The sequence below is a fragment of the Marmota marmota genome, unplaced genomic scaffold, assembly GCF_001458135.2.
Source record: "Marmota marmota marmota unplaced genomic scaffold, marMar, whole genome shotgun sequence".
Taxonomy (NCBI): Eukaryota; Metazoa; Chordata; class Mammalia; order Rodentia; family Sciuridae; genus Marmota; species Marmota marmota.
This window is the reverse complement of record NW_026000185.1, coordinates 20,709,773-20,724,126: the sequence shown is the minus strand read 5'-3', so window position 1 is coordinate 20,724,126 and position 14,354 is coordinate 20,709,773. Positions and strand designations below refer to the sequence as shown.

The 14,354-nt window shown below is 45.3% G+C and overlaps 1 protein-coding gene and 1 long non-coding RNA gene across 3 annotated transcripts in view; one reads left to right on the top strand and one right to left on the bottom strand.

Moving 5' to 3' along the window:
* Positions 1 to 860, bottom strand: part of LOC125612367 — a 7,715-nt gene extending 6,855 nt beyond the window's left edge. The window contains exon 1 of the long non-coding RNA XR_007342723.1: positions 713 to 860. This is a non-coding gene — a long non-coding RNA (uncharacterized LOC125612367). The remainder of the gene's footprint in view (positions 1 to 712) is intronic.
* A 74-nt stretch (positions 861 to 934) lies between these two features.
* Positions 935 to 14,065, top strand: Kif22 (kinesin family member 22). Of its 2 annotated transcripts, none has more exons than XM_015491286.2 (14): positions 935 to 1,108; positions 6,410 to 6,605; positions 8,128 to 8,255; positions 8,342 to 8,496; positions 8,684 to 8,893; positions 8,976 to 9,206; positions 9,327 to 9,480; positions 9,585 to 9,720; positions 11,417 to 11,585; positions 12,155 to 12,323; positions 12,676 to 12,743; positions 13,458 to 13,670; positions 13,762 to 13,821; positions 13,924 to 14,065. In XM_015491286.2, exons 1-14 carry the CDS (start codon positions 1,051 to 1,053, stop codon positions 13,969 to 13,971), a joined length of 1,995 nt encoding a protein of 664 aa, XP_015346772.1. In that variant the 5' UTR covers positions 935 to 1,050; the 3' UTR covers positions 13,972 to 14,065. The 2 variants fall into 2 exon arrangements, with proteins under 2 accessions (XP_015346772.1, XP_048645741.1); XM_048789784.1 differs by lacking the exon at positions 935 to 1,108 and adding an exon at positions 1,566 to 1,583.
* The last annotated feature ends 289 nt before the right edge of the window (positions 14,066 to 14,354 follow it).

The following is a 14,354-nucleotide window of genomic DNA, read 5'->3' as shown; positions in this document are numbered from 1 at the left end:
TTTTTTTTTTTTTTTTTTTTTTTTTTTTTTTTTTTTTTTTTTTTTTTTTTTCCAGAGCTGGGGATTGAACCCAGGGCTTTGTGTATGTGAGACAAGCACTCTAGCAACTAAGCTATATCCTCATCCCTAAACGGTATTTTTGATGGGATGGTCATCCCTGGATAAGCTTCCAGAAGAGATGGAAAACTACTTAAGACTGTTGAACCCCTAAGGATACATTTTGGGAGTAACAAGTAAAGATTTACATAAAGTTCACTTCGATGTGCCAACTTCTAAAATAAGGACATCGAGCTAATCTCCATTGAGCTGGTCTCCTCAGCTCAGACATGTGACACAAGGGGACATACAGTGGCCTTGGGATCAGCAAGAGATGAATACAATGTGACTGTCCAGAACACAGGGTGGTCCAGATCTATAAAACTGACTGGATATTGCGGCACCCTTAACTCCCACAATTAACAAAACCACCCCCACCACACAGACGTGTGAAACAACTTCTGAGGCAATAAAATGTACAAAGTGAGGATCACTGCCATCGTTTACAGAATTGTCCTGTTTCCCTTTCTTACCTATAATCACCTCTCTGCCACTAAAATAGTGAAAATTGTATTCAGCACAAGGACATTTCTGGAGGAATCGATCAAGTGCCTTGGATCACTGTCTACTTGATTCGTAGCTGAGGTGGGAAAAAAAATGAGAAGAAAATACTCACGCAAATCTATGCCTGGAAACCTGAAAGCCTGAAGGTGGTGCCGGGCTCGGTTCCCACTACCGGCATCAGCCACTGTCATCTATGCCTTTTGCATCCGAGTTCGCGCCCGAGCGCATGCCCGAAGTTAACGGCTGCGCGGCCGATGTGCGTGCGCATGCGTCCTCCGCCAGGGGAAACTTTTACTTGCGGGACCCACAGACCAGCTCAAGAAGGCGGATTAGTTACTAACCACAGGCAGAGGCTTCCGGCAGCGAGTAGCCGTGATTGGTGGATCCTGGGAGAGGGGCGGGTCACCGGGCAATTCGAATGGGAGAGGCGGGCCCGAAGGAGGGAGTGGAATGGTTGCTGGGTCCTCCTCGCTGCTGAGGCGACGCGAGATGGCGGCGGCTACCTCAGGTATACAGACCCGACAAGGTCTGGAGCTTTATGGGGTAATGCGTCAAAGTCTGGCTTGGGCTCCCTGGATTGCCAGGAAGAGTCCTTGATGGCACAGGGACCGGGAGAGAGAGAAAGCGGGAGTGGGGGTTGCGAGCGTCAGGCCCTGGTCCTCTCTGCTTCCTGCTTACGGCTCGGGTCAATAGACTCAGGTTGAGACCCGACCTAGACCTAACTGCTTGAGTTTGAACCTGGAGCATTTTTCCTTTTTTGAGCTTCAACTTCTTTGTCTGAAAAATAGGAACAACGACCCCATCCTTGGGGGTTACTTGAGTAATCAAGGGAAAAGTGGCTAACGCTCTGATCGTAAGGACAAGAAGGAAGGGGTTGGTCGTCTGAGGAGAACGTTTCTGTGCAGGACATGGTGTTTGGGTGCAGAGAGATCCCTGGAGATGCAGGCGAGCTGGTTGAGGTTCGCACCAGGCTGCAGCTAGTTGTGAGTTAACAGCACAAAATGAGCCGAGATCACAGAAAAGGGAATTAAAAGACTGTTTCCTTTCCCTCTAATCCTGGAAGTGAATGCTGTTTTTGTTTTGTTTTTTGGGGGGGACCGGGGATTGAACTCGGAGGTACTTGACTGCAGAGCCACATGCTAGCCCTATTTTGTATTTATTTAGAGAGCTGTTCAGCGCCTCACTTTTGTTGAGGCTGGCTTTGATCTCGAGATCCTCCTGTCGCAGCCTCCCAAGCTGCTGGGATTACAGGCGTGCACCACCGCGCCCAGCGTGAATGCTGTTTTAGGGTTGAAAGACTGTTAGGATATTTAGAAACGTGTATACAAGTATTTGTTTACATGTTCCTCTCCTCTCTTCTGATCCGTGATTATGGTGGATACTAGAGCAAATTATTTGAGCTTCTTACAGTTTGTCAGGGAAACAAAGGTATTTAGGAGAGTGTCTAACACAGGTTGAGCTGTTGCTGTGCTCCAGGCACAGTTGTAAGCATTTTATGGTGATGAACCATTTAATGCTCACACAGTGTTACTGTTTTTGTCCTTGTTTCTGACATGAGGAAACTGCAGCATAAGTGGGTTAAATGACTTGCTCAGAGTTAACAAAACTAGTAAGTGTGGGTGGGGTCTGAATTCACACTCAGGCAATTTGATTCTAGGGTCTCTGCCTCTAACCATTATGCCCAAGTACCTGCTGTTCCTGTCTGGGCAATACTTCCCTTCACCCTTCTTAAACCTATTGTGTCTGATACTTAATAGATATTAAAATACTTGAATTGCTTTTTCCCTAGAGAGCTTTCAGTCTGTTTCAGTAGTAACATGAACAGATGTACTATGAGAGATATGTATAAACTGCTACAGATAGTGTGGAATCTGTAATAAACCCTTGGGTATTCTGTTCTGGGAGGGCTTCATTAAAGAGTTTAGTTTTGGGGGGGAGGGCAGTACTGGGGATAGAATCCAGGGCCTTGAACATGCTAAGTAAGTGCTCTACCACTGAGCTACATTTACAGCCTTTTTTGTTTTATTGGTTTTATTTTTTAATTTGTTTTTGAGGCAGGGTCTAAGCTGCCCAGGCTGGCTTCAAACTTTAATCCTTCTGCCTCAGCCTCCTAAATATAAGGGATTACAGGTGCCCCACTAAAGATGTGATGTGATATTTGAAGTGAGTGTCAAAGGTTGAATAGTAGTTTGCTAAGTATTTATAAGAAAAGAGCACCAAGTATTATTTGTAATGTAAAGAAGGCCAAAGACATTCTTTTGGCTCAGTCTCCTCATGCATAAAGGAGAGAAGAGTTAAGTTGATGAAACTTGGGAATTGTAGGAGAGGAGAAAATTAAAAGAAGTACTAGCATCAACCAATCTCAGAGTTGTTTTTATGATGAGAGAGAGAGATTCTTGTACTGTAAGCAGTTCTTAACATGTGCCTCGCCTTCACCCCTAGATTGTGAGCTCTGGGGCAGGGATAGCAGTGAGACATTTTAATGATGAAAATGTGAAATGAACAAGCCAGATCATCCAATCTTAATTTCTTCAGCAAGTGCTCCCGAGAACCTATTCTGTGCCAGGCATCGGGAATAGAAAGGAGAGCAGGGGAAAACCCGACAGCTACATAGCAAAGAATTATCTAGCCCATAATGTCAATGATGAGAGACCGTGGTCTAGAGAGAGGATAAATATTTAAGAATGGCCAAGGAGTGAACTAAGAGGTAGTAAGAAAACCAGAGGAGTGGATGGCATGGTGAGAGAATAGTGTGTCTCCAAAGAATATTGAATACTGCTGGGCAGTCAGATCGGATTGGGACTGAAGGTGTCTACTGTATCTTGTGGTAGAGAGGTATTGGTGACACTGCTGAATAATAAGGGCAGAAGCAAGTTGCAGGGGTTGAAGTGTGAGTAGCAAGAACATATAATAATTATAATAATGACAGCTAACTTTTATTGAGTACTTGACTGCTAGGCACTTTGCTAAACATGTACATTTTTACTTTGAATCAATCTTATGTGGATAGTTACTGTTATTATTTTTATAAAGAGAAACTGAACTTTGGGGTGGTTAAGTAACCTTTCCAAGATGACACAGCTAATAGGTAGAACTTGCCTCTGACTCAAAGTCCCACAGGGATACAAAGATGGAAGGGACTGAGGAGGGATTCACATATAGACTTTGAAGTTAGACTTTCATTTGAAGCTGTTACTTGCTAGCTGTTGAACATGGGCAAATATATTAACCTCTCTATTCTGAGGTTTCCTTATTTGGAAAATGGGAATGGGGGATGAATATAAAATAAGACAACTGAGCTTTTTTAAAAAATTATTATTATTTTAGTTGTAGATTGACACAACTCCTCCCTCCCTCCCTCCCCCCCCGTCCCTCCCTCCCTCCCTCCCCTCCCTCCCTCCCTCCCTCCCCTCCCTCCCTCCCTCTGAGGATCAAACCCAGTGCCTCAAATGTGGGAGGCAAGCACTCTACCACTGAACTATAGCCCCAGCCTCAAAAACTGAGGTTTTTTTTGTTTTTGTTTTCGTTTTTTTTTTAATCAAGTACCAGATGTTGTTTTAAGCACTTTCATGAATTACTTTCTCCCCTAACAACCCATGAATAGGTATTTTTAATTTATTCTCATTATATGATTAAGGAAATTGAGGCACAGAAATGAAAAATTGTCTCCCTAGGTTATTCAATTTGTTGAACCCAGGCCATTGTACCTTGAATAATGAATCTCCTGACTACATGCTAATCACTGTACTGGCATTTTGCAATTATTCTTTTAAATTCTCATAAAATCCTTACACCCCCCACCTCTGTTTTCTTGTTAGTTTTCTTAATGGTATTGGTGATTGAGCCCAGGAGTACTCTACCACTGAGCTATATCCCCAGCTGTTTTTATTTTGAGACAGAGTCTCACCAAGTTTCACCAGGCTATCCTCAAATTTGTGATCTTCTTGTCTCAGTCTTCTGAGTAGCTGGGATTATAGGCATATGCCACTGCGCCTGACCAGAACTAGAATTTAAACACAGCTGTCTGACCAAAATCTATACTTTTCCTCATTGTAGACTTGACTTCTTCTTATATGGATCACTGAGCTTCCCTAAGTGTATCTTTTCTTTCTCTATTCTCTCAAAAAAATCACATGGGAGGCTATTGCACACATTTTTGACAAGACAGCAAAGCTCTTTGCACCTCAATTTTGTATCTGCACACATGCAATTGAAGGTTTTTACCTGTTGCCTCTCGACTTTCAGGATTGCCACAAGGAACAAACAAGGACTAGATAGCCAAGTGCTTTGTGAACCATGCAGTGGAAACAGAGTTACTGACCCCATTTGTCAGATGAAGAAACAGAAGGCTAGTTTTTCAAACAGGCCATCTACTTATGGGCATGCCTTACTTATGTATAAAATTTTTTCCAGGGGTAATGATGACTGCATACACCAACCATTCTTTTGCCTTCTTAGGGGCCTCTGGCTCTGGGCAACCAGCTGCTACCACCAGGAAGGAAGAGAAATTCAGAGTTGACAAGAGCTTTCCATGGTAGTACATAAAAAGGAGGCAATATGGCATCCTTGTTAAAAACAGAATTTTGGGAGTGAAGAGATCTAGGTTTGAATTCTGCTACTAGCTATCAGCTTTACTATTCTATCCTCCAACATAAAATAGAGTAATACCCTCTTCAGATTTGTCACTGTGTTTTCTAATGATAAAAATAATTCATAATTGCTATTTTTTCCTCAAATAACTTAGATTTAATCATCAGAAGCAAGTGATGAAAAGCTTATGAGAGAGAAGAATTATATATCAGTACCTTTTTCAGACTAAACTAGGACAGAAGGGGACTAGGGGCTGCTCTTCAACCTGATTCCTTCCAAAGAAAGACATTCACAATGTTGTTTTTTTTTTTTTTTTTTTAAATGTCAGTGATACAGCATTACAGAAGTAAGTACCATTAAAAAATAAATAAATAAACCCACATAATCATCCACCAGGAGAAAACCTCTATTAATAGTTTAGGGAGACATGTGAGTATATTATAACCTCAGATAAGAAATAGAGACCCAGATGGATGCAGTGTCACACGCCTGTAATCCTAGCAGCTGGAGAGGTTAAGGCAGGAGGATTTCAAGTTCAAGGCCAGCCTCAGCAACTTACTGAGACCTGTCTCAAAAGATAAAAAGGGCTGGGGATATAGCTCAACGATAATGTACCTCTGGGTTAAATCCTCAATACCATAAAAAAAAAAAAAATTACAGAGAACTTAAAACTGTTTTTAGGTGGGCTCAGATGTCAAATTTGTTTGTTTCTTTTTTTCTTCTTCTTTTTAAATTTTCCATTACTGGAGGTACTGAGCTATATCCCCAGCCTGGATATTAAGTGTTTTATTCTTTAGAACAACCCTGTGAAGTACTAGTCTACTACACCTTGACAATTCAACATTAGCCCCAACAGCAAGAGTGCCTAGGAATTTCTTAAGAAATGTAAAATCTCAGGTTTGATCCCCAGCACCTCAGAAAAAAAGAAAAAGAAATGCAAAATCTCAGGCATCACCTTATGGACTGAAGCCAAATTTGAATTTTAACAAGGAAATATGGGTTATTTATATACACGGTATAGTTTGAGAAGCCTCTGCACCTCAGTGAACTTGTAGAGAGGGCAGGAACTGGGCCTGAGCTTGTGGGGGTGGGGGGCACCCACAGCACAACCAAGCATGGAAAGAGTTTTCCTCTAAGTGAGCTGTGGTCCCCAGCAAAGTTGGTCTCTGTTTCCTCTGTGTTACCACCATACTTTATGTTTATACCTTCTCTTCTCCAGGAGCTGGTCGCTGTCGGCTAAGCAAGATGGGGTCTGGCCGGCGCCCACCTCCAGCTCGAGTAAGGGTGGCTGTGCGGCTGCGGCCATTTGTGGATGGAACATCTGGAACAAGTGAATCCCCCTGTGTGCGAGGCATAGATAGCTGCTCTCTTGAGATTGCCAACTGGAGGAACTACCAAGAGACTCTAAAATACCAGTAAGGTTCAGGCTACTCCTCCTTCCTCTCCTAGGCCTGATCATATCACTTTCCTAGTCAGTTTCTTAGATCTGTCTCCCCAGGATCCTGCTCCCTCCTCAGCACAGCTTTGTTCTCTAAACCTTCATTTGTTTATTCAGGAAATGTTCATGGATGCACATGCTAACAGGGAAAGACTCTGGGGGAAAGACTGGAGGGTGAATCTGACATATATTACTATTCATTCTTATAGGGGAAACTGGCACAAATGGAGGAAGAAATAGCAAAGGGGAGCAGGGGATCCTTGAGTAGGGTTTGGGGGATATGAGGATATGAGAATATAGGCCAACCAAGGTACAGCTGGGCAGTATCAGAGAGGATCACGCAGATTTGGGAAATGGAACTCATAAAGGCAACTACTTGAAAATTCCATTGGGGATTCAAAGTTCAAACTCCTTGGCCTGTAGGGGTGGTAAGCCTATAGGTCAAATCTGACAAGGAGTCTTTATGTAAAGTTTTATCACTTATTTACATATTGTCCTAGTTGCTTTGGACAACAGTCACAGAGTTAAGTGGTTGTGAAAGGAACCACATGGCCCATAAAGTCTAAAATATTTATTGTCTGGCTCTTTACAGAAGTTTGCTGTCTCCTATTCTAGGCCCTTAATAATTTGGCTTAAGTTTCTTTACAGGCATATCCTGTCAATATGTACTAAATGTAAGTAGTCTAAGCCATAGCCTCTCTGCCAGGGCAAGTAAATGAGCTGCAGGTGTGTGTTCAGTCAATTCCTAAACAGCATCCTCTTAAGTACCCCTACAAATACTATTCTGTATGTGCTGCCATATGAAACAGATGGGAAGCTGAGCCCTTTCACATCATGTCTTGTCTATGTGCTACTCTTTATACTTAAATTTATTTATTTATTTTTGTACCAGGGTTTAGACCCAAGAGTGTTCAACCACTGAGCCATATCCCCATCCCTTTAAAATTTTTTTTTTTTTTTTGGTGGTGGTGGTGCTGGGGATTGAACTTAGAACCTCATGCATGCTAGGCTACTACTGAGCTACATACCCAGCTCCAATTTTTTAAAATTTTGAGACAGGGTCTTACCAGATTGCTTACAGCCCTGTTAAGTTGCTGAGGCTGACTTTGAAACTGTGGTCTCCTGCCTTAGCTTCCCAAGCTGCTGGGATTACAAACCTGTGCCACTATGCCCGGCAAATTTCTTTCTCTTCTGGCAAAATCTTCCTTCAGTAGAATTAATTAACTCCCAGTATGATTTTTGTTTTCTGTTTCATAGCAAAGTATGGGTATTTGTCTATCCCACTAGATTGCAAAATCCCAAGAGTAGCAACATCAGATTTATTTCAGTTTTTCTAACCCAATACAAAGACTGGGAAACAGGAGCTCTTCAGTGGATGCTTTTAAGGTCTTTAATTAAAAAAAAAGGACAGAGATTTTCTTTTTAATCTAAAATCAGTATGCTCTGGTTCTGGGTGTTATCAGAACACCCTGTTAAAACTTCTTTCTTCCTGCCTACAGATTTGATGCCTTCTATGGGGAGAAGAGCTCTCAGCAGGACATCTATGCAGGCTCAGTGCAGCCCATCCTGAGGCACTTGCTAGAAGGACAGAATGCCAGTGTGCTTGCCTATGGACCTACTGGGGCAGGTGAGGGAGCCAGAGGGGAACAGCTGTGGGTCAGAAAGGGCTAAGGAAACAGGGAAACCTCTTAGCTTCCTCCACTCTTTCCCCAGGGAAGACTCACACAATGCTGGGTAGCCCAGAGCTACCTGGAGTGATTCCCCGGGCTCTCGTGGACCTCCTACAGATGACAAGGGAGGAAGGTGCTGAGGGCCGGCCATGGGCCCTCTCTGTTACTATGTCCTACTTAGAGATCTACCAGGAAAAGGTGAGGCTTGTCGCTGGTTGGGGAGGGAAGAAACAAAGAGCCAAGACAGGGTTCTAGAATGTGAAGCTCTACTCTGGTCAGAGTAGCAGATTACATAACTTTGAGAATCCAACAGAGAAAAGGAGACTGGTCCCCAAGAAATAAGCAGCCTATGCATGGAGAATTGGCCCTACCTATTACTCCTCAGGTATTAGACCTCTTGGACCCTGCATCAGGAGACCTGGTGATCCGAGAAGACTGTAGAGGAAACATCCTGATTCCAGGCCTCACACAGAAACCCATCACTAGCTTTGCTGATTTTGAGCGGCACTTCCTGCCAGCCAGTAGAAATCGGACTGTAGGAGCCACCCGTCTCAACCAGCGTTCTTCCCGCAGTCATGCCGTGCTCCTGGTTAAGGTGAGAGCCATTGACAAAGGGGAGGCCCTGGGAAGCTCTGGAAGCCTGAGCTAAGCTTACTGCCCTTACTCTTCCCCTTCAGGTGGATCAGAGGGAACGTTTGGCCCCATTTCGGCAGCGGGAGGGAAAACTCTATCTGATTGATTTGGCTGGCTCAGAGGACAACCGGCGCACAGGCAACCAGGGTCTACGGCTCAAAGAGAGTGGAGCCATCAACACCTCCCTGTTTGTACTGGGCAAGGTGGTGGATGCGCTGAACCAGGGCCTCCCTCGTGTACCCTACCGGGACAGCAAGCTTACTCGCCTGTTGCAGGTCAGGCCCAGAAGGGACCAGGAAAGGAGGTTCTTAGGCCTGCTGGGGTTTGGGGGAATAGTAGTAAAGGAACGGGAAGGCTAAGATTCTGACCCATCTACTCTAATCCCCATCTGTCAGGACTCTCTGGGTGGCTCTGCCCACAGCATACTCATTGCCAACATTGCCCCTGAGAGACGCTTCTACCTAGATACAGTCTCTGCACTCAACTTTGCTGCTAGGTCCAAGGAGGTCATCAACCGGCCTTTCACCAATGAGAGCCTACAGCTTCATGGTGAGGACTAGAGGATGCAAGAGTGGAAAGGCCAGGTCTGGACAGGTAGGGAAGTTTGCTGAAGCCACACTTCACCCCTCTTACACCTTGCCCCAATCTTTTAGTCTTGGCACCTGTTAAGCTGTCTCAGAAAGAACTGCTAGGCCCATCAGAGGTGAAGCAAGCCCAAGGTTCTGAGGAAGAGGAGATTAGAAGCCCTGAGCCCACAGTAGCTCCAGTCTCTGCCTCCCAGAAACTCAGGTGAGAAGTGATGCCCTTGGATGTACCCCCATTCCTGCTGGGTCTCAGCTGCAGAATAGCAGTGGGTTTATCTTGTCAGATCCTTGAGCAAAGATAGCTGTGAACTTGTTCCTCTCCCAGTGAATTCACACAAAATCATACTCTGTTGAAATACTGAAGTGCTCAGATCAGTCTATTCTTGGTGCCACTGCCTTGGGAACTATGGAAGCCTCTTTCTTGGGCTTATGGCCCCCTCCCTTTCCATTTTCCAGTCCCTTTACATGACTGCAGCAAAACTTCAAATTTGGGGGCAACTGTTTGAAGGATGAGCAGTTTTACTTTTTGTTCAAGAATAATCAATGAGATTTTTCAGGTTCAGAGAATGAGAGCAAAGCAAAGGAGATAAGATGAAGACAGATGCCTCACTGAGACTTCTCAGTCTGTGTGTTAGGGGCAAGCCTCTCCAGAACTCTCTAGGGAACTAGTTGCTATCTACCCTCCCCATTTCTGATTGTCCTATCTCATGCCCAATATATACCAATTCTGAGATCACTTCTGTTCAGTGGCCTTGGATTCTCTCTGACACTTAACCTTTCCTGATCCCAAGGAGCCACTTTGCCTCATTTTGACCCCTAGCCCAAATAGAGCCTCTCTATGTAAGTGCTAAGACTACTGAACAGAGGTGACCTAAGAATGCCAAGGATCACTGCACACCTCAGGGAGCAGTTATAGTTGAGGAAGATGCTACACACAAAAGGTGCTTGCTTATTCACAGTCCCATCTCTCAATCTTGTCTTTCCCAAGCTATATGTTAGCATTTCCCTCCCCTATGTGCATAGACTTAGAGAAACTTACACAAGTGTATTATATGAACAGGAAGGTTGTCTCCCAAATAGATACTCTGGTAAGGGGAGGCTCAGAGATGTAGCACATCATAGTCAGACCTGAGGTCTCACTTTTCAAAAGGGGTAAGTAAGATGGGAAAGTTAGCGTATGATGCCAGGTATGTAGTACAGAGAGTAAGCTGCTTGTTCTGTGAAAGCAAAGAAGGAAGAAATAACTTTTAGCGTTTGCCCCCATGTATTGTGATCCTCGTCTTCTAAGGCATTTGCACATTAAGAACAGGATATAGTCTCTGTCCTTGATGAGCTAGTTCTTAGTGTAGTAAAGAAGATGAACAATCAATCTGAACATCATAGGAAAGGCAGCATCAGACTAACTTTGATAACTCAGGTCAGAAGTGACAGATGAGGAGTGATATTCCAGGCAGAAATGAGTGATAGACATCTCTGTGCTCAGCCAGGACTGAAGATAGGCCTTTCTTGCTTCCCACATGATAAAGGCTTGGCATTTGAGGTTTTTAGGGGCTCTTATAGCCCTGCTAAAGATGACTTCCGCCTGAGTCCTTGCTGTCACCTATTATGATCTCTTTACTTATTAGACAGCGCTTCCAGGGCAGGGCACTGTCATAGATCTCTAATACCTGGCACTCAAGTGTTCATTAAATGATTGTTCTTAACTGACATCTCTTCGAGGTTACTTTGCCTAATGAAAACATTATTGTCAGGCTGGATGACTTGTTCAGGATTGTCTAGCAACTAAACATCAGGGTTCTGGAATCACAGATACACCAAATTAAGCCACAAGAAGAATCTTGTTGCTGGAAAAAGTAATGAGAAAGGCGGGAGAATGGGGAATAACTTCTTTGACTGCTCAGCCCCCTGCAGAAGCTAAGCAGCATGGATCCAGCCATGCTGGAACGCCTCCTGAGCCTGGACCGCCTGCTGGGTTCCCACGGGACCCAAGGGACCCCTCTGCTGAATACCCCAAAGCGGGAGCGGATGGTGCTCATTAAGACAGTGGAGGAGAAGGACTTGGAGATTGAGGTAAGTTTTTAATGTGTGTGATAATAATAATGTGTGTGTGTGTGTTTTAATAATTATTTTCTAAGCCTTTATTTTTATGTGGTGCCTCACACATGCTAGGCAAGCATTCTACCACTGAGCCACAACCCTAGCCCTGGGCTAGGGTTTTTAATGGCCTTGAGAAGTGATCCCAGGATCTCCAGACAGGGCAGGACACTCAGGCTAGACTAGAGTCCAGTTTTCACTCTCAACTGAAAGTTCTTAGACTTCTGCTTGAATATCCTTAATATGATTGAACTTTGAAAAAAACAACTTTGATGAGATGTGAGGAGGTAAGAGGAAAATATTCCAAAGAGATTTTACATTGTATTTCCTAAAACCCAGCTCACATTAAGTGAGGACCCTATTTGAACAGTCTTCCCTTCAGTATTTACAGTCTTGTTCCACCTCTGGATCATTTGAAAGCCATTAATTATTTTAGGCCCAGTTGTCTCCTGGTAGCTTCTTCTTTTCGATTTCTGCCTCCTCTTCCTAATCTGCTGCTCTGGGGTGGGGTCTGGTTCATATATTTTCCTGAACCTTTCCAATAGAGGCTTAAGATGAAGCAAAAAGAACTGGAGGCCAAGGTGCTGGCTCAGGAGGCCTCAGACGCAAAGGAGAAGGAGAACTGCTCTCTCACAATGCTCCGACCCCTTCCCCGTCGCACAGTCACAACAGCAAAACCCCTGAAAAAGGCTGTGGTGATGCCCCTACAACTCAGTAAGTTGGATCTAGGGGCCAGATAACTGCAATCCCATAAGGAAGGAGTAGCCACCATGTCATTCATGTCTTTCCAGCATATACTGGCCTCAGGGAGGGCTGGGGAGGATCTGAAGCAGTGCTGGGTGCTTTGCCTTCAGGTGTTTAGTACATTGGGTTGAGAGGTTAGTGTGATAATATAAGACTAACTGAGGTTACTTTCCAATACAGAAATAAGGTCATGTGGTAACCCAACAAATGGTTAACCAGGGTGGAAGAGAACTGGGCAATCAGATGGGAGAACCTGGTGGCTTCCAGCAGAGGGGGGGAAGTGGCCTCTGCCCTGATTCCAATTCACAATTCCTGTTTTCAGTTCAGGAACAGGCAGCATCCCCAAGTGCTGAGATCCATATCCTAAAGAAGAAAGGCCAGAAGAGAAAGGTGAGACTAGCTGGAGGTTTAGGATGCACATCAAATCTAACAGAGGTAAAGGGGAGTGAGCTGTAGGGGGCAGAGCACTGGCCTTGAAATTATACATCCTGGCTGATACCTTCCAGCTTGTTTACCCTGTGTGTGGTGATGGTACCTGTTAAGGCAGTTAAGAGTGAAATGCAACAATGTTGATGTCCCTATCATATTGGTTGACAGGTGGCAGGTTTTTTTCCTTCTGAATGGTTCCCTCCCTCATTCAGCTGCTGATTATGTGTAGCCTTGCTCCTGCCCTCTACATACTTAAGAGCCCACTTACAGGAATATGACTTAAGGTCGCAAGAAACTCAAACACACACAAGCTCCTGTGCCCCAAATGAAACACCACTAGAACTACCCACAAACAGAGAGGACTATGAGGAGGTGTTTATTTATGGCTTTCTCCCATGCATTCTTCCAGCAGTAAAGGAAAGATCATTCTTGCTTTGTGCTTTACATTCACTAATTTCATTGGATCACCAGAATTCTGAGAAAGGTGCTGGTATCACCATTCTTAAAAATTGACTAAAATAAGAAGTAGATTAGGGAAGGATTTTTGGTCAGACACTTGACTGGAGAGAAGAGGCTGGAGAGGGCGGGGAGGGAGCTGCTGCTAGGCTCCTAGTCTTGGCAGAGTCCAAAGCGCTTTGCTACTGTTTCTGTCACTCACCTCCCCTTGCCTCATAGCTGGAGTCCTTGGATGCCTCAGAGACCCAGGAGAAGGCTGAGGACTGCTGGGAGCTACAGATCAGCCCAGAGCTGCTGGCCCATGGGCGCCAAAAAATACTTGATCTGCTGAACGAAGGCTCAGCTCGGGATCTGCGCAGCCTGCAGCGCATTGGCCAGAAGAAGGCCCAGCTCATCGTGGGCTGGAGGGAGCTCCATGGCCCCTTTACTCAGGTAACAACCCTGGGTGGGCAGCCGGGTTGGGGGTGGGGCAAGGTGGGCGGTGGCCCCCAGGCCTCTTTCGCCATCGCTATTGCCCTGCCAGGTGGAGGACCTGGAACGCGTGGAGGGCATCTCCGGGAAACAGATGGAGTCGTTCCTGAAGGTAATCTGGCAATGTGGACACACACACGCGCGCGCGCTCTCCCTGGCCTCTGCTCTGCCCCTAGGCGCTAACGTTGCTGTCCCCTTCTTTCCTGTGTTGCAGGCGAACATCCTGGGCCTGGCCGCCGGCCAGCGCTGTGGTCCCTCCTGACAGCCAACTCCTCACGCTGCCTTTTATATATATATATATATAATTTTAAGTCCTTGTATCACCGCGTGTTGTAAATACAGCTTTTCCTCCCGTGCTTCAGCCTGGTTTTTTGGGGGGAGGGGGGGCTGAGGTATAATTGCCCTTGGGGTCGGACGGGAGCGGTGCCGGCAAACTTCTTTGGACGCCATCTTCAGGAAGCCACGAACCAGGACGGGCTTGTAAATAAACCGCTGGAATGAGGAGGGGAGTGGACGGTGGCCGAAAAGAAACAAAAAGCTTAAGCGAAAGCCGGAGGATGCCGACCGTTAGACGGGCGCGCGCCTAAGTTGGCTCCGCCCCATCCGTACCCCGGCGCGCGCTCCCCTGTTCTCCCGATCAGCAAC